The sequence below is a fragment of the Chaetodon auriga genome, chromosome 12 (genome assembly GCF_051107435.1).
Source record: "Chaetodon auriga isolate fChaAug3 chromosome 12, fChaAug3.hap1, whole genome shotgun sequence".
Classification (NCBI taxonomy): domain Eukaryota; kingdom Metazoa; phylum Chordata; class Actinopteri; order Chaetodontiformes; family Chaetodontidae; genus Chaetodon; species Chaetodon auriga.
Window position 1 is genome coordinate 21,682,484 of NC_135085.1, and position 16,823 is coordinate 21,699,306.

The window sequence follows — 16,823 nt, forward strand, 5'->3', positions numbered from 1 at the left end:
TGACTGTCATTGTTGAGTGTACTCGTGTTTTATTTAGTCTGAACATCTATATATCACTCCAATACAAAGTACTGAACATCACTCAGTACTTCATTTACAGGCCTCAGGATTTCCCATAACATTGAACAGGTGTCACCCTTCATCTGTGAGTTATTATCCATATGTCATCTTTGTCTCTATGCAAAAAAAAAAACCACTGAATATGTCAGATTATGTCAGACTCTCATAAATGAGATCAAACTCGTATATGAAGTCTTGATGTCAAAACTGTGACAGATGACAGAAATACTGAGACATTTGCAGCCAGCAGACTTCCATCCGTCACGGAAATGACTGAAGAAAAGTAAACAGTGCTGAAGGACTGTTTGACAGAGAAGTTTATCCTGGTTATTATCTGAGCGTGTAACAACTGAGCAAGTGCACAGCGGTCGACAGAAGGAAATGAAGTGTTTGCTCGGTGGGAAACAGACTTAACAAAACACACAAACTGGCAGAAAATGTTCTTTGGACCTTTAATTATCATTTTTACATTTACATTTATTACACATAGAGTTCTACAATATATTGCACATAAAAAGGTATCATTGAATGAACAACACCCAGAATAAGACTGAAAAATAAATATTAGGTTCATTAATCGGAGCTGACATCATCAGGCCGCGTATCAAACACAGACTTTGAGATAAGAGTCGATTAAAAATGAATGCCATCATTGAAAAAAACAGGCCGACACAGTCCAGGCTGGTTTTTAACAGTCTGGTGTCATTCCAGCTGTTTAAAAAGGGATAACTTTACACCCTGAAAGCATTAAAACATTGAATATGACAGAAGACACGACTGAAGACCAGTGGCACCACCCGTTCAGACGTTTTAACGTACTCTCGCGCTTCAAAGTGTTTGCTGAGTGGAGATTCACCCGTCGATAAATTAAGAGCAGCAGCTCAACAAAAGCTTTCTCAAACACAGTTTACCTGCTACTAAATATTTAAATCTAGCAGCTGCCAGGTGTAAATGCTAAGCTAGCGGAACCGCCTGTCAAAGCTAACAGCTAACATTAGCCAGCTAATACATGACCAGTTTAGCCTGACGTAAAATGAAATATGGTCAACATATCTGGCACTTGATCGAAATGCTGTTTGATAACTATGTAAAGCGAAAATAAAAACACATTATACTACCAACAAATCCTTTAAAACATTGTACTACAGCAAACCACCACATGACGCCGGTCATATTAGCATAATGTTTGGAAGTTGTGTTGCAGCTCGTGGCTTCCTGTTAACACACTTTTGACGCCGCAGATGTTTCCCAAAAACTGATTTACGAATTATTAACGTCTTTCATAAATGAGCCATTCCTTAAATTTTAATGTGTAACCCACTATCTTGAAATAGCAGCTAGTAAGAACTTAGCAAGGACTTCACTCACAGGCTAAGTGATGGATTTACGAGCAGCTGGTGTAACCCCGTCCTGGTTCTTTCTCACCACGATTTTGTCATTTTATTGCCTCTTTTGTAAAAACAACGTAAAACAAATCCGATTGATCATCAAGCTAAAAAAGCCTTGTAAATCCTCAAAACCTCAAGCTGGGGGGAAGCGGTTTTGTTGCGGCCCAATTAAAACACAAGGAAACAGACTCGTGCTATGTTGCATTGTACTGTTTTTTTCCTACTGCATCATGAATGATAAAGGCACTAATCACTAAGAGTACACACAGTCTCCACACATGATCCTCGTCTTTCAATATAAAACTCTAAGCAACATGTTAAAGTCTGAATTATAAAGTCTAGAAAATACTTTGCATCTATTTCTTCAATGAATCTAAAACTGGAATAATCAAACACATCAGTTAGTTAATATTTGAATCTCATTTTGTGGCGGTTTAGTAGTGTCGCGTAAATGCTGTTTGTGCTCTGTCGTGATTCAAGAAGTCCACACGTTTTAGAAACCAGTGTATTCCCTCCTCTGTAGTCTTTGTGCATTCAGAACTGGCCTGATTTTAGTTTTCCATTTTAAGAAGGTGGCACCAAACACCTCTCAGATGCTAACAATGCAGCAGCATGCTGAGGTTTGAGCCGGTGCATCAGAAAAACTTAAAATGGGGGAACTGAGAAACTGACTTCCCACTGAATCCTTGAGCCGTTCCTGTCAAACATACTCCCGGCTCTCGATGTCCTTTTTAATGGCTTTTTTAATGCGGTCGATTTCATCTTCATCTGAACTGTCGTATTTGTTTTCTTTCTCCGTCTCTTTCTCCTTCTCTTCGCCTGCGTCCTTGTTTTCCGGCCCCGTGTACTGCAGCTCCTCCCGTATCGAGTTCAGCTCCACCAGACCGTCGTGCAGCTGCGTGGCGACCTCCCTGATTTTGGCGGCGAACTCGGACTTGGCCCCCTTCTTGAGTTCTTTGGAGTCTTTGGCCACGAAGTAGATGTCCATACCTACAAAGAGTCCGGTGAGCACACCAGTGGCCATGCTGGCGATCTGGACCGCTCTGGCCGCCGTGCTGCCGGCCACGTTGGCGATCTGCACCACGCGCATGATCTCATTTGCGTTGATGAGGATGGCCTTTCCTGCCATGGCGCCGTCTTCATAGAAACTACTGCTGAGCACAGGGAAGTCGCGGTTGTAGGCGTGTTCTTTCATCTTGATCAGGTCGAACTTCTTCAGGTTCTCGATTCCCTGCTTGATGAACTTCAGGCACTTGTTGAGGTCGACCATCTTCTCCTGATAATCCTGCACGATCTTCTCCACCTTCTTGCGGTCCATCGAGTTGTTGACCTGGTTGGAGATGCCGGCGCCTGCCGACGTCAGACCTCCCGCCGTGGCGACACCCAGTCCCACCGCCGTCACAATCAAGGAGGTTCCCATGGTGACCGGTGCCAGAGCGAGGCCGGCGATGGTGGCCACGCCCCCGATGGCGCTGGTGGAGCCGCCGGTGATTTGAGCGATCTTTGTGTTTTTGCTGAACTTGTCCAGGCCGTCTGCGATGCTGTTCAGGTCGATGACGTGCTGCCAGAGGCTCTCAGCACGCTCCGAGAACAGCTTGTTGAAGACACGGATGCCCTTCTGCACCTTCTCCGCCGTCACAGCAAACGCCCTGAGAGGAGCGAGAGAAGAGCGATAACCCTCATTATCTTTAACGTCATCGTCTCTCACTCACCACTGGTGCACGTCGGCATGCAGGTGGTTGTGGTTTCATCTGACCATTCAACTCCCACAAAACCGTAGAAACCAGGTTCTGATTTTCTGATAATCCACACAATCTTCTGTCATCAGCAAAGAAAAACTTTGGAGCTACTCTAATACGTTTCAGAGATTTGAGGAGAGAACAAATTAAATTTTATATTGGGGTCATGGAAGACATTTTTGATGTGGGTATCTCAACACTCCACATGAAACTGAGGCTATCTGCATGGCTGAATACCAATTTCATAGAGCAAAGACACCAGACAGTGAAATATTACATTATTATTGTTATATTAATATGAACATCTATTTGAGCCTTCACTTACTTCGCCTCTTCCTTTTCCGTCATGTCATCATCTTGAGGCGTGTCTTCCCAAACTGAAGGAGTAATGAAGAACAATGTTAGTTTTCTGATAGTACTACTTATATGGCCAAAAGTATGTGGACACAAAACATCCAGTGCATTATTCCAAAAGCATGGGCATGAATATGCTGTTATAATAGACACTGACATTGGAAAAATAAAGCCTGGCTCGCAGTCTGTGTTCAAGTTCATCTCAAAGGTGGTGGATGGGGTTGAGGTCAGGGCTCTGAGCGAGCCAGTCCAGCTCTACCACACTAAACCATTTCTTTATGAGCCTGGCTTTGTGCGCGCAAGCACCGTCATGTTGAAACTTTAAAAGGAGGAACACTATTTTCTAAAATATAAACTTATGCTGCAGTATTAAGATTTCCTTTGATAGGAACAAAGGGGCCCAAACCAAGAAAAACAGCACACTGAAGTATGTAAACAGGCACGTCCACATACTTTGGTCATACAGCGTAAGTGGTTCAAGGTTAAACTAAACAACTGGCGTTCCACTCTCAAAACACAGCCCAAAGAAAGCTGAACAAAGTGAAAAACATTTTATTTATGACTCACCTTCCACCGTGTTCCACCACTCCATAAGATCCTCCACATCCTGAAAGACACCGTGAGATTCAATCAAGACCCTGATTAGTTTTTGTATAGTAGCAGCTTTTCTTAAAGGGGTGCACACAGTTCACGTTCACTCTGGCCATCACAATACACTAATATAACACATCATAACGCTGTGCATGAAACAATAACAACTGACAACATTTAAGTAACATACACAAAGAAACTAGAGAGACTGAATCTATCATAACAGATAAATATCGTCACCTGCAGTTTTCTTATATTACCCAATAAATAAGCAATAATCCAGGTGAGACAAAGCCAAGGCTTGGATTACTTCTTGGATAGACAGTTGATAATGTCAGATTATGCTGAAATGTTACTATGGTGACATATTTTGCTTCAGAAGCCAAACCTGTCTGTCTTCAGGCTGTGTTGGATCAATACGGAAGTCTTCCAGTTGGTCAAACAAGGACCTGTTTGCACCTTCATTCTGGAACAACAGGAAAAATACTGCTTAAAAATCGTACACTAATACCAGGATGCTTTCCTGTGTAAAGCCAAAAGTCTGTATCTACAGCTGAAGTGTGTGTCAGCAGGACAAAAAGGCTGAGAGACATAAAAAAGAGCGAGGATTCAAATGAACTCATCAAGCGTCACAGTTTCACTTTTTACACTGTATATGCTGAGATAAAGAGGAGGAAGTGAGGGTAAAAGGGATTCTGGCTGAACTGACTTATTTCTGCTGTTTTTGCAGAAGTACAAAGGGCCTAAATCTTCCATGGACACGCTGAAAAGGGAAGCAGAGAAACAAGTCTGGGCACATTGCAGCCTAAACTCATCTTATCTTCCACACATGCATGCACAAACACCGTGTGGTGGAGCCAAGGTGTGGGGGTGGGTTTCATGTCGAGAGCGGAGGAAAAAAAAAAACACGACTATAATAGTCTCTGCTGGGAGCTGAGCGGACACCCTGGAGACAAACAACAGAAAGGGGTTGTTTTCAGGGATGGGTTGGGTGACTGAAACAGGCCTTTCATAATCCTGAACCACAGTGAGTAAGACGGCGACATGTCAGACTGCTGGATAAATACACAGACACAGACTGGGAGGGAAAAGGTTAAAAGCTGCTCTAAATGTAATGTGAGGTGACTGAAGGAAAGAAAGAAGGACTTTCTGAAGAGCATCGGTTTTCTCTACCTCTGCTGTGTTGGCTGCAGCGCCGTCCTGTGCAGGCTTCTTTACAACTTTGCCCTAAAACAATGAACACAAACACACGGTTAAAGCACTTCAAATAACAATATCAAATCATGCTTTGAGGCTGATATTGGTTCCCATACAGTCCAGACAGCAACACAGTCATTATTCAGAGGCAGAGCTGATCTGGAGGTAGGAGTGATCATTTTTAACAAATTAAAAATGACAAAAATCGAAGCATCATAACTGATAACGTCTTCCCTTCAAAACAGTACCCAGGTAACAAACTCATGGCGTGCTCATAAAAGGCAGTATTTGGAATTTCAGCTACGCTAACTTAGCAACCTCGCCAAAATAAGGTCACACAGAGGAGCACTCCAGTGAGCGAAGAGATGATGGTGACAGGTGAAAGTGTTGCTCAACTGTAAGTTTTCCATGTAACAAAGGCGAAATGCTGCACTGGAACGTTCTGCAGGAGGAAGTGAACGTGATATGGACGCAGCTTCTTTTGTTCCACAGACACATTTTAGACCAGAACCTGGAGTGAAAAGCAAACGATGTGCACTAAACAGCAGACAGGAGGTCATTTCTGACGTAGCTTTGTATTTGGAGCATGTTTCCTTTGTGTTAACACCCAATGACATCAACTTTTTTCCTCCATATATTCAACACGCATCTATCAATGAACTTAATAGGCAGAGAACAGCGAGCACTGGATGCCTGAAATGGGTGGATGTGGTGTATTCAGGCCCTTCAGGACCGTGACCTGTAGCCCGGATGACGTAGTCTGGATCAGTCTACTCAGATTCTTGTTTCTCCAGTTCAGCGACGTGCAGAAACACACTGTCTGCTGAACAGGCTGCGAACTGATACAGAGAACAAAAACGCCTGATTTTTGTTTTTAGGGTGGAAGGATGTGGACGATGTGCCTATCGTGTTGTCCTCAATGATGTGAACTGCTCAGTGAGGACAAAGTGCAGTTAGCCAATGTGTTAAAAGACAAACAGCAACAAACAGGTTTTGTTCACACGTGAGGAAACAAGCTGGTACATGTTCGACTGTTACCTTGACTCGAGGCATGAAGGGATTGTGTCTCTTAGGTTTCTTGACTTTCGTCTAAAAAGAAAAAAAAAAATCAGGATTTCGGTGTTACTTTGAGGAAGATTCTGAAGCATTTGTTCCTGCTGACTTTTACTGTAAAAATCAAACTTAAAACTGTTTAACCAATCAACAAGCAAAGATGGAGCAGAAGGAAATGAGCTAAAAGACCTCCTCTGTTTTGTCTTTGGCCTCCTCGTCTTTCTGCTCCTCTTTGGACGAAGGATCATCTTCTTCTCCCAGCCCTTCATCATCAGACGGAGCCTGAAGTACAGTGAAACATAACAGTGAAATAAATAAGTGCCTGGAGGAAAGAAGTTACACAAGGCTGCATGTGAATGAAGTTAGAGTCTAACACTCTGCAGCCTTTGCCAAACACTTGAGGAGGTAATGAATCAATCATCATGTGTCACAAACTGAGGGACGAGCAAAGAAGACAAATGTCCTCATGACTCTACATGAAGTGCAAACATCAAAATAAAAACACTCTCATCACAAACCTTAGCAGCTGCACGAGGCATAAACGGATTATGATGCTTTTTCACCCTGGTCTGTAAAGGAAATGGTACAGTGACAGTGTGTTAGATGAGAGGCTTCAACTTCCTCAAATACGCAGGTAACTATATTCTATCTCTGTATATCAAAAACAGTGTTAGTCTCATCTCATTATCACCTGCTCCCATCACTGAGAGACTTATCATTTCCACTGGACGCCCCTCAATAAGAAGTGGCTTAGCGAGGAAAGAAATTCATGCTGTGCAGCGAAACATCCTTCAAAATCTACTGGAGATCCCAAAGTGGAATACCAAATACATCAGGCTGAACTTTGGAGAAATGTCTCTGAATTATAAAACGATGAAGCTGATGTCAAGAAGTTCGATCCATGAGCGTTCACAAACCTCACGGTAACAATAACCCGGAGGTGCCGCATGTCATTTGAATGGAAGAAGTGATAAGCAGGAAGCAGGAACTACAACGTTTACACGCTGCAGCAAACACTGTGTGTTCACCTGCGTGTATGTGGAGTCGTATCACACGCAGACGGACAAAGAAGGTCTCACACGCACAACACACACAGACGTTAGATAAACACTACAGTCAGCCTCTATACTGATTATTATGTGCACCACTAATCTAACACTGAGGATTAGCAGTTAATCTGACCGACAGTGATGAAGAGATAAACTTACTGTTTTGCTCTCGTCTCTCCCTTTGGCTTCAGCAGATTCTTCGTTTTTGAGGCCTTCATCATCTGATTGGCTCTGCAGCAAATTAAACTCGTTAGATTATACTACGGTAATCTCAGGGAAGTGTTTTCTACAAAGGCGTCTCGAGTCAAACTCTGTCTCAAATGCGTCCTTCTGCACAGTGAAGGTTAAACATCAAGTGAAGGAACAATAAGCAAAGCACATTTCTGACTCAGGGAGACTTTAAGTTATATCTTTTTTTGTATATTCAATAAGTAACAAACAAATACGTTGGCCTAACTGCGTACCTGATGGTGCTTCTGCAGAGCACGTCTCTCTGCTCTGCTCAGCTCCTGAAAGTAAAGCAGAGCAGTTTCTTTAACCACAGAGCGAATACACCAGCATCGAAACACATCAGCTCCAAACTGACACAAACAGACATTTTTTCCTTTAAGGCTGAAATCTTAAATTACCTCGTCTGAAGGTCTGGCAGGAACTTCAGGACTTTCTGCAGCTTTAGCTTTTTTCTCTCTGGAGATCATGTCCTTGTTGTCCTGCAGAGGACAAAAGTATGAGAAACTAGTGACACCTTTCCATACAAAGCCTGACAGTCAGAAGCATTGTGTGTAAAATCATTAACTGATTTAACTTGTATTCTAACAAATATCTTCAAATACATTCAAACTCTGAGGAAGCAGAGATGTGCAGACAGCCCACAAGTCACTGAGTAAATCTGAGAAGTGCAAACTGTACCTGATGACCCTCGGTTCCTCTTTGTTTTACTTTGCTGTATGTAGATGTGCTCTTCATCTCCTGTGGAGAGATCACAGCCTTAAGTATAAAACACACAGCAGCAGGACGGACGAACAGTCTCACTGAGTGCCAGGTGTGTTCTGCTGCTGGCGAACCTCTTCAGTTGGTCTGGGTGGGACGGACGGCGTTTCACTTCTTTCTTTGCTCTCTCGCTGGATCATGTTGCCTTTGACCTGACAAGGACACACACACACACACACACACACACACACACACACACACACACACACACACACACACACACAGTCACACAGTGTGTTGGAGCAGGAGGACGGGGAGGTTTGACAATGAGCAAGCTGGATTTAAAGGGAGGTAAAGGGGATGAGGAGGAGCGTGAGGAGGGAGGGGAGAAGCTGATCAGCTCTGTGTGTGTGTGTGTGTGTGTGTGTGTGTGTGTGTGTGTGTGTGGTGTCACTGATGACTCATGAGTGATGTGAAAAATAGACTGACCATTTTCGGTTTCTCTTCCACTTGTTTCCCGTCCTCCTTGAGCGTCTCTGTGTCTTCAGTGTCTCTCTGAATGAAGGACTTCAGTGTTAGCATTTTAACGGCATCGACCAAAGTCAGATTACTTGTGCAGTGATTAAAGGACTGTACCAAGTTCTTTTTGCAAGTTTAACTCTTTAACTACAATTCATGTACTACAGAAATCCATTTGCACACTGTTGAAAGCTGTTAGAGTTGTGTCATTCATCACAATTAAGTATATGTGTTCTGTAGTAAACTGGGTACACCATGAGAAATCACAGGTATGGTCCTTTAAGCCTTCAGCACATCATTTCGACTCATTAAAATGAACCACAGATTCTACAAACACCACCTCCATCACCATAACCACAGTCCCACCGCCACTACGGTGACTTCCTGCCACCTAAAACCTCATCGTCATGACCAACTCACCAACACCTCCACCACCACCAAACACAATCAACAGCATAGTTACTTTATTTGCAGAGCGGAACGGATTGAGTTTGGACATGGCTCCAACCACGGTGCTCTGAGGTGGACACAGCATGGAAAGATTTAAGGGAAAGCTTCAGCATTTTAGATAAGTATCCTCTTTGTCTGCCATTAGCCACAATGAGTCCGCTAATAAATCCATAAGATGAGAGAAGTAAAGCTGACAGACAGAACCTGTGAGTAAAACTTAAACCTTTGGCTCATGACTCCACTTTCTGACCAAAGCAGAACAAAGCACTCCACGCTGCCTCTTTTTCACCCATGTGCCCACACACACTCACAAGATAAGCAACAGAGCAACACGTGAGGAAGCAACGAGCTTCTCCTTCTTTATTAACGACAGACAAACAACATGCAGAGGCTTTTCAACCCCTCAATAAGACAAGTGTCTGCTGAAAAAAATAACCAACTCAATGTCAAAAACATGACTTCAAACTGCAGAAACAGAAAAATGAAACAGGAAGGAGTAACTATCACAGCACCTGCTTGTTGCCCGATGACTTCTCGCTGCTCGCAGGTGGATCCTCGTCATCTGAGCCCGCCTGCTTCTCCGGCTGCAGCGAGAAGACAGAAATCAGTATTTTTTGAGCAACACATAAAAGAGGCTGTGCAGTAACGGTCCTTCAAGGGATCCATTCATCAAAGGACACTTTACTTATTTCTTGAGCACTATCACAGTCTAAACCTTCCTCACTTTGTTTGCGGATCGAAATGGATTCAGCTTCGTCATCGTCTCAGCAAGTTTGCTCTGAATGTGAAACAAAGCAAACAAGAGACAAAAAATATGAAATAGGGAAAAGATGAAGAAACAAAATTGCTGAAACACGGAGAGAAAACCTTACAAACCTGTTTCTGACTGGGCTGGCCCTCTCCACTGTCCAGTATCTCCTCACAGTCAGAATCTGGGTTCTTCTCCTGCACAAGGAGCCAAATTTATAGTAAAATACAAACAACAGTAGTACAACAAGCTTTACTTCATCATCGTCTCTTATTGTTTTCAGGCGTTTCTGACTGATCAGTTCATCTTCCCCATCACACGCCCCTGAAGCTGAATAGTATTATTCAGCTTCAGGGGCGTGTGATGGGGAAGATGAACTGATGCCATGCTCTTACCTGTTTATCGGTGTAGAAGGTGCTCCTCATCATCGCACTGAACCCGTTCTGAAATGACACCGACACTGTTGCAGTCCACTTAAAAACAGCCCTAACCCTCACCTTAACGTCACAGCTGATATAAAGCAGATTTACTTCAACAGAGAGGAGATCAGTCGCTCACCTGCTTGGCTTTGGGCTTCTCTGTAGTGGAGGTATTCTCATTCGAGTGTTCAGCCTTTTCCTTATCCTGCTACAACACAATACACAGGACCAGCATGTCATTAATCTCAGAGCAGGACCAACAGTGTAAAGTAGTTTCTATGATGCGTGACGAGAGGAGTGCAGTGCGGTGAGCGTCGTCTCGCACCTTTGAGGGTTTCTCTATGAGACTGTCGCTGCTGGCAGAGAGATCTCCACCCACGGACAAATCATCCTGAACAGAGGGACACAGCACACAGTCAGAAAGCAACAAGCAAGACGAAAAAGGACACGCAAAAGCTTTACTTCGAGGTGAAATGTCAACATTTCACTAAAGAACTGCAGTCAGCACAGCTGACTGTGAGGGACTATTAGCAAGCAAGGTAGGAAATTAAAGGGCCCCGGGGGGAAAAGGTGCGGAAAGGTGTTTCCTGAAGGTAACTGGAAGTGTTGATAAATCAACAACAACAACAATGGCGGACTGGCAGTTTGTTTACATTTGGTTAGCGGTCACTGAAAAACTTACCTGAGACTGAGATTTGGCACCTTTTTTTTTGAAGACACCACTAAAGATTCCTCCTTTCTCCTGAGAAAATATGAAACCAACATGTCAGATCACTGCATTCACTCATTTACTTCTCATGGTTGATGTTCAGTGTCAGCGGCTGGCTTTAAGAAACCTCACCTTCGTGTTGTTACTCTCAGACAGATTATCGTTGCTGCCTGAGAGCTCGCTGGGCTCAGACAAGTCATCCTGAAGGTGAGAAACAAATGCAGAGTAATCAACATTAATCCCGCCTAATGCTTCGTAGTAAGATGGTTTAACGGTGAGATTCATAAGATGCAGCAACACTCCAGAACTCTCACCTGAGACTGTGTCCTCGCTCCGAAAGGTTTTGGGTTTTTTTTAAACATCCCGCTGAAAATCCCTCCTGCCTCCTGGAACAAAAGTCACATCAAAGCAGTTTAAGGAAATTTGGCCCAAAATGGAGGAGTTCAGTAAGGAATTCCTCTGCTCTCACGACCTCACCTTAGTGTTGCTGTTCACAGAAAGATTGTCGCTGCTGCCTGAGAGCTCGCTGGGTGCAGACAAATCATCCTGAAGGCGAGATGCAAACATCCCCCTCTGATTATTATCATCATCTCCTAATAAGCTAACGCAGGTATATGTGAGACAAATGAGGCGCAGAGCTCTCACCTGAGACTGCGTCCTCGCTCCGAAAGGCTTTGGGGATTTCTTAAACATCCCACTGAACATCCCTCCTGACTCCTGGAACAAAAGTCACATGAAAAGGTTTTGTGAAATTCTGCCCATAATGGAGGAAGTTGGGTTTCAAATGTCCGACGGATCGGTACGCCCTTCACTCAGCCGCTTGTAGTCTCCTCTGAAACGCTAACACTTGCAGGTTTGCCTCGCCCTTCCCAACACACACAAGAACAAATACACAAACACACATTTCCCAGACGCTGCATATAATGAGCTGAGCTCTATACAAACAGCATTAAGGTACAGTCACATTATCCACAGGTCAGTGACACCGTTCAGCCCCGAAAAAGGATGTGATGCCACAATTGTCATGTGGTTAATGAATAAATAAGGAAGAATGATGACTGTTTCAAAGCAAAGTGCATCAGCGTTCATACTAGTAGATGCAAATTGACAGGCAGGCCGTGTGGAAGCTGCACTAAAACAGGAAGCGCATGCTTGAATACAGATTTTAGATGAAGTGAATGAGCGATGGAGCAAATACATGCAGGACAGAGGTGTGATATGACTGGACCATCAGTTTAGAGTGAAAACAGGGAGGAAGTGTTAGTCACAGCGGCTGAATATGGAGATGAGGAGAGACTTCGTGTGATTGAGGCGGCTGCCTGTCACAACCCACCTTAGTGTTGCTGTTTGCAGAGAGATTGTCGCTGCTGCCTGAGAGCTCGCTGGGCTCCGACAAATCATCCTGAAGGCAAGAAACAGACACTCGTTACCGATTATCATCATCATCTGCTAATAATGTGACACAGGTAAAAGTGCAGCTCTCACCTGAGACTGTGTCCTCGCTCCAAGTGGCTTTGAGGGTTTTTTGAACATCCCGCTGAACATCCCTCCTGACTCCTGAATAATAAAGTCACATATCAGTTGCTTATACGTTACCTGAACTGAAATGGAAAATAAAACCTTTTGTTCTGTCTTTTGAACCGATGCAGCTGTCAGATGGACAGACGGGGATTTGGTGCTTCACACACTGACCAGCACCTCTTCCAAACTGCTGATGCATGCAGGTTCAGCTTCCAAACAGCCACAAAAACAAAAACACACCCTTCCCAAACTCACCATCCACTGAGTCGAGATCTACACAACTACTGGAGGTTAAATCAATTCAGAATCACCAACATGTGTCGCCGGTCAACACTAAGGAAGAGCTCAGTGGTCATTTAGAGTAACATATCTAAAAAAATAGTGAGTGGCCTGTGAGCGTCGTTTCTATCTGTCTCCAGTTGTTTGTGTTTTTGAATGTTTTTACATTTAAAAACTGGTTTGGCTGATGAGACTCACTTTAGTTGTGCTGTTTTCAGACAGATTGTCGTTGCCGCCTGTGAACTCGTTCTCCAAAAGATCCTGAAACACATGATCATCAGTCAGGAAACAACACATTTTACATGTCGTTGCTGATTTTATTCTCTGGATGAGACATCTCTGACAGCTAATAGCAGATTAACGGTTCACCTGCGAAGGCCTCCGGGCGTGTCCTGGTTTAGGAGATCGTTTGAGCATCCCGCTGAACACTCCTGATTTTTCCTGCAGACAAAGGTTTACTTTCAAAGACTGACGTGAGGAAACCAAAAATCTCACAGAGCAGACAGTAAACTCACCTTTGACGACTTGTTGTCTGTTAAACTGTCGCTGCTGACAGACAGGTCAGGATTCTGTACTGAGAGGTGGTCCTATGAAAGATTGAAAGAGTTTAGAATCTCATCTGTGCTTTTCAATACAACTATGGAGACACATATTCAAATATTTTATCACCATCACTTTTCTTTTACATCTTCCCATTTTTGTTGATGGGTACAACACAAGTGATTCAAGTGATCACAAAAGATTTTACAGAATCACAAAAGTAGCATAAACTCAGAAATACAATGTAACAAAGCAGGTAAATAAATAATACATGAAAAATTGATAAAAAATTCATTAGTCAAAAACAAAGGCAGCCTGAAACCCATTTTTCTTTGTCTGTGACCTAAAGTAACCCTGGACATGTGACCTTACAAAGGCCAATGCTAAAATTCATTATGGATTAATCTATTGATCACTTTTTCAGTGAATGAATGAAGTGCTTCCTCTGAGCGGTGTCAGATTGTGGATCCACTCGAACCTTTAAGCTGCTGATCCAAACAACAGTCCAAAGGTATTCAGACACACAGAAAAGCAGCAAATCCTCACATTTAATCAAAACATGTTTGACTTTTTGTTGATAAATGGCTTAAGCAATCAATCAATTAGCCAAATAGTAGTTGACTATCTTTCACTGATCAACTCATTGATTAATCGACTAATGATTTCAGTTCTGGTAAAATAGAAGAAGGCCACTACAAACCTGCGGTTGGCCCTCTTTGGCAGCTTTGGTCGTCTTCTTAAACATTCCTTTAAACATGCCTCCTTTCTCCTGAAATATCAATAAATAAGCTGAAAAACACTGACATTATTCATAACACAAGGAAAGTTCCTCAGTTTGGTTACTGATGGTCTGAAATAAAGTTTGAATGAAAAAGTTAAATTTCCAGGACTGTTTCCTGAGCATCACCTTGGCGCTGCTGTCAGTCAGACTGTCGCTGCTCTTTGAAAGTTCACTGTTGGCTGATAAACTGTCCTGTAACGTCGACACAGAAACAAATGCAGACGCAGAATCAAATACCGTAAATCCATTATTTGTACATTTTACCAAACAGGCGTTATTGTATAAAGTTAAAGAACAATCTATACCCTCACCTGAGCTTGGACAGACGGTTCTGCAGACTTGGAGGATCTTTTAAACATTCCACCGAACAACATCGCTTTTTGCTGCACAGGGAGCGAAAAAGAGCAAACTAATTTAGTTCTGACACCAGCATCACTGAGAACGAGTGAGTGACAGAGGGTGGACGTTCACTGCCGTGACCTGTGAGTCAACAGCGTCAATCTGCCTCTGCGTGGAGACGATGCTGCGAATGACCGACAATTCACAGATGACTTTATGGATGAGCGGACGCATTCACTGGTTCACATCCCACAGTCCAGTTTTCAAGTCCGGACTTGAAGCTGGTTTCATGTCTGGACTTGACAGTAAATTTCGGGTGATTGGTGCATTTCTAGCTCTGTGTAGACTGACCATAATACTGATCAGCCTGTTAAAGAACGACATAAACGGAGACACTGCAGCACTACAATACAACAGACTGGACAGTAAACAGATTTTAGTCTTTTTTAGCTTAACATTTAAAGCCTTTTTCTAATGATGCAGATGTAAATAAAAAGGTCTGTAAGTTTCTTGGTGATCGTCATGATGTAAACAGAAACTGTTACGCTTTATTTCAGGTTTAACAAGAACTAATATGTTCCTGTAAATTCATGGAAGGGTTCCTACAAAAACCATGTAATTTTGTGCTAATGACAGAAAAAATGTAGATATTTTCAAGCACATAAGTCTGACTATTGCTGGCATTACATAAGAGTCTTTTTTAGTCATGAATAAAAGAGTGAAGAGTGTAAACTTTATTTACAGGGCTGACTGTGAGCTTCGTGGTCTTTGGAGGGTGTTTACGTCTTTACTGATTAACAGTGTAGAACACAAACCCCTTTCTGTACTTTACATAACAGTGTTAAATAACAGTAGGAGGAACTCAAGGGCCCCAGCAGCTACAGGTGTTTTCTGTGTCAACCGGTTTGTGATCACTGAACTGAAAGACTCTTCAACAATAAAGACTTTTGTCATCAGTTGGAACCAGTAGCAACGATGGACTAACACACTGTTGGTTTTGGTCTTTTCATGGGATTTGTTGAAATATATAGAACAGCTTGTTTACATATGACGTCACATCACTCTGTTTAGTGGCTCGAGCTGCAGATGGAAGCAGGAAGTAATTTTCAGGACAGGAGGCCCTTTAACACACACTCAGAATGCTGATGTGTTGTTGTTGTTGTTGTGTTGTTTATGGTTGCTCAATTGATCGAACCAAGAAACCACAAGGAGCTTTTATCAAGTACCAAAAGTTGTTTTCTCAAACTTGGTGCAGTCTTGTGCTGTGGATAATCATATTAATTAATCTGGCGTGGGGGGTTAATGGGGGCCCAGTGGCACATTTCCGCCCTGGACCATGCTGGCCGGTTAATCCGGCCGTGATGCGGAGCTCCAGTTTGTACACTGAGCACTCAAAGCTCAAAGTCAGCTTTTCACCCTCACAGCCATTGTTCGGTGTTAAATCCGATGTTCCCGCACATCAGAAAACATGGCCGCATACTTTAGGACCTCACTGTGTAAGTGTGTGTGTGTACATGGAGAGATTCGGTCAGGTCGGTTAAATGCACTCAAACACGCTCGTTAACTGACTCCAGCAAACTATAAATGCAGCTCCGCAAAAACGTTTGAACACTAACGTTAGCAGGCTAAACTTTCATTAAAAACAACTGACAGACAGACAGACAGACAGACAATACTCACAGCTACACCTCCTCCTTCACACTCCAGGTCCAGATCCAGGTTATCGTATCGCTCCTGTCAAACAGTGCATTTCCATCGTCATTCGCGGTTATTTTCACAGACGTTAACCGACATTTTCGGTTTATGATGCGCTCCAAACATGAACGTCAGCTAGTTTTTAAACGTTAACTCACCATGAGGTTAGCTTCTCTCAGTCCGCCCCTGTTCGGCGTTAGTGTTTAGTTATTCCGCTGTTGTTGTTTGTTGTCGTTGTTGTTGTTATTGTTGTTGTTGTGTTTTGTTGAGACGTTACAACCCTCAGTGAGACTTTCTGTCCGTCTCGTGTTGATGCTGTCGGTTGTTTTCACACACTAACATGTGAAGTTAAAGAGCCTCTCTAAAAAAAAGGAAAAGAAAAATCAGGCCGGAGGTCTGAGACTTCCCACAGCTCCTTGTCACTTCTGGGGCTTTTCAGAGAGCAGACGCCTCGTTCTGACA

The 16,823-nt window shown here is 43.2% G+C and overlaps 1 protein-coding gene across 3 annotated transcripts; it reads right to left on the reverse strand.

Moving 5' to 3' along the window:
• Positions 1 to 518: 518 nt before the first annotated feature.
• apol1 (apolipoprotein L, 1) lies at positions 519 to 16,793 on the reverse strand. Of its 3 annotated transcripts, none has more exons than XM_076746052.1 (36): positions 16,520 to 16,793; positions 16,347 to 16,400; positions 14,639 to 14,710; positions 14,454 to 14,519; positions 14,247 to 14,315; positions 13,522 to 13,593; positions 13,376 to 13,447; positions 13,205 to 13,267; positions 12,692 to 12,763; positions 12,540 to 12,608; positions 11,852 to 11,923; positions 11,684 to 11,752; positions 11,521 to 11,592; positions 11,339 to 11,407; positions 11,180 to 11,239; positions 10,823 to 10,888; positions 10,637 to 10,702; positions 10,474 to 10,521; positions 10,207 to 10,275; positions 10,055 to 10,108; positions 9,843 to 9,914; positions 9,344 to 9,397; positions 8,851 to 8,916; positions 8,496 to 8,573; positions 8,341 to 8,400; positions 8,061 to 8,141; positions 7,896 to 7,940; positions 7,591 to 7,662; positions 6,901 to 6,951; positions 6,572 to 6,664; positions 6,368 to 6,418; positions 5,306 to 5,359; positions 4,521 to 4,598; positions 4,109 to 4,148; positions 3,513 to 3,564; positions 519 to 3,097 (listed from the first exon to the last, which is right to left on the reverse strand). In XM_076746052.1, exons 1-36 carry the CDS (start codon positions 16,520 to 16,522, stop codon positions 2,149 to 2,151), a joined length of 3,153 nt encoding a protein of 1,050 aa, XP_076602167.1. In that variant the 5' UTR covers positions 16,523 to 16,793; the 3' UTR covers positions 519 to 2,148. The 3 variants fall into 3 exon arrangements, with proteins under 3 accessions (XP_076602167.1, XP_076602166.1, XP_076602168.1); XM_076746051.1 differs by having other exon boundaries at positions 10,637 to 10,705; XM_076746053.1 differs by lacking the exon at positions 9,344 to 9,397 and having other exon boundaries at positions 10,637 to 10,705.
• Positions 16,794 to 16,823: the final 30 nt, after the last annotated feature.

What these genes read in the sequence shown, in the direction of transcription:
- apol1 (XM_076746051.1), bottom strand. An exon ending in GAGGAACCGAGGGTCATCAG is followed by an intron (nt 8,142 to 8,340) that starts GTACAGTTTGCA and finishes TGTCCTCTGCAG; the next exon opens with GACAACAAGGACATGATCTC. An exon ending in TGCCTCGTGCAGCTGCTAAG is followed by an intron (nt 6,665 to 6,900) that starts GTTTGTGATGAG and finishes ACTGTACTTCAG; the next exon opens with GCTCCGTCTGATGATGAAGG.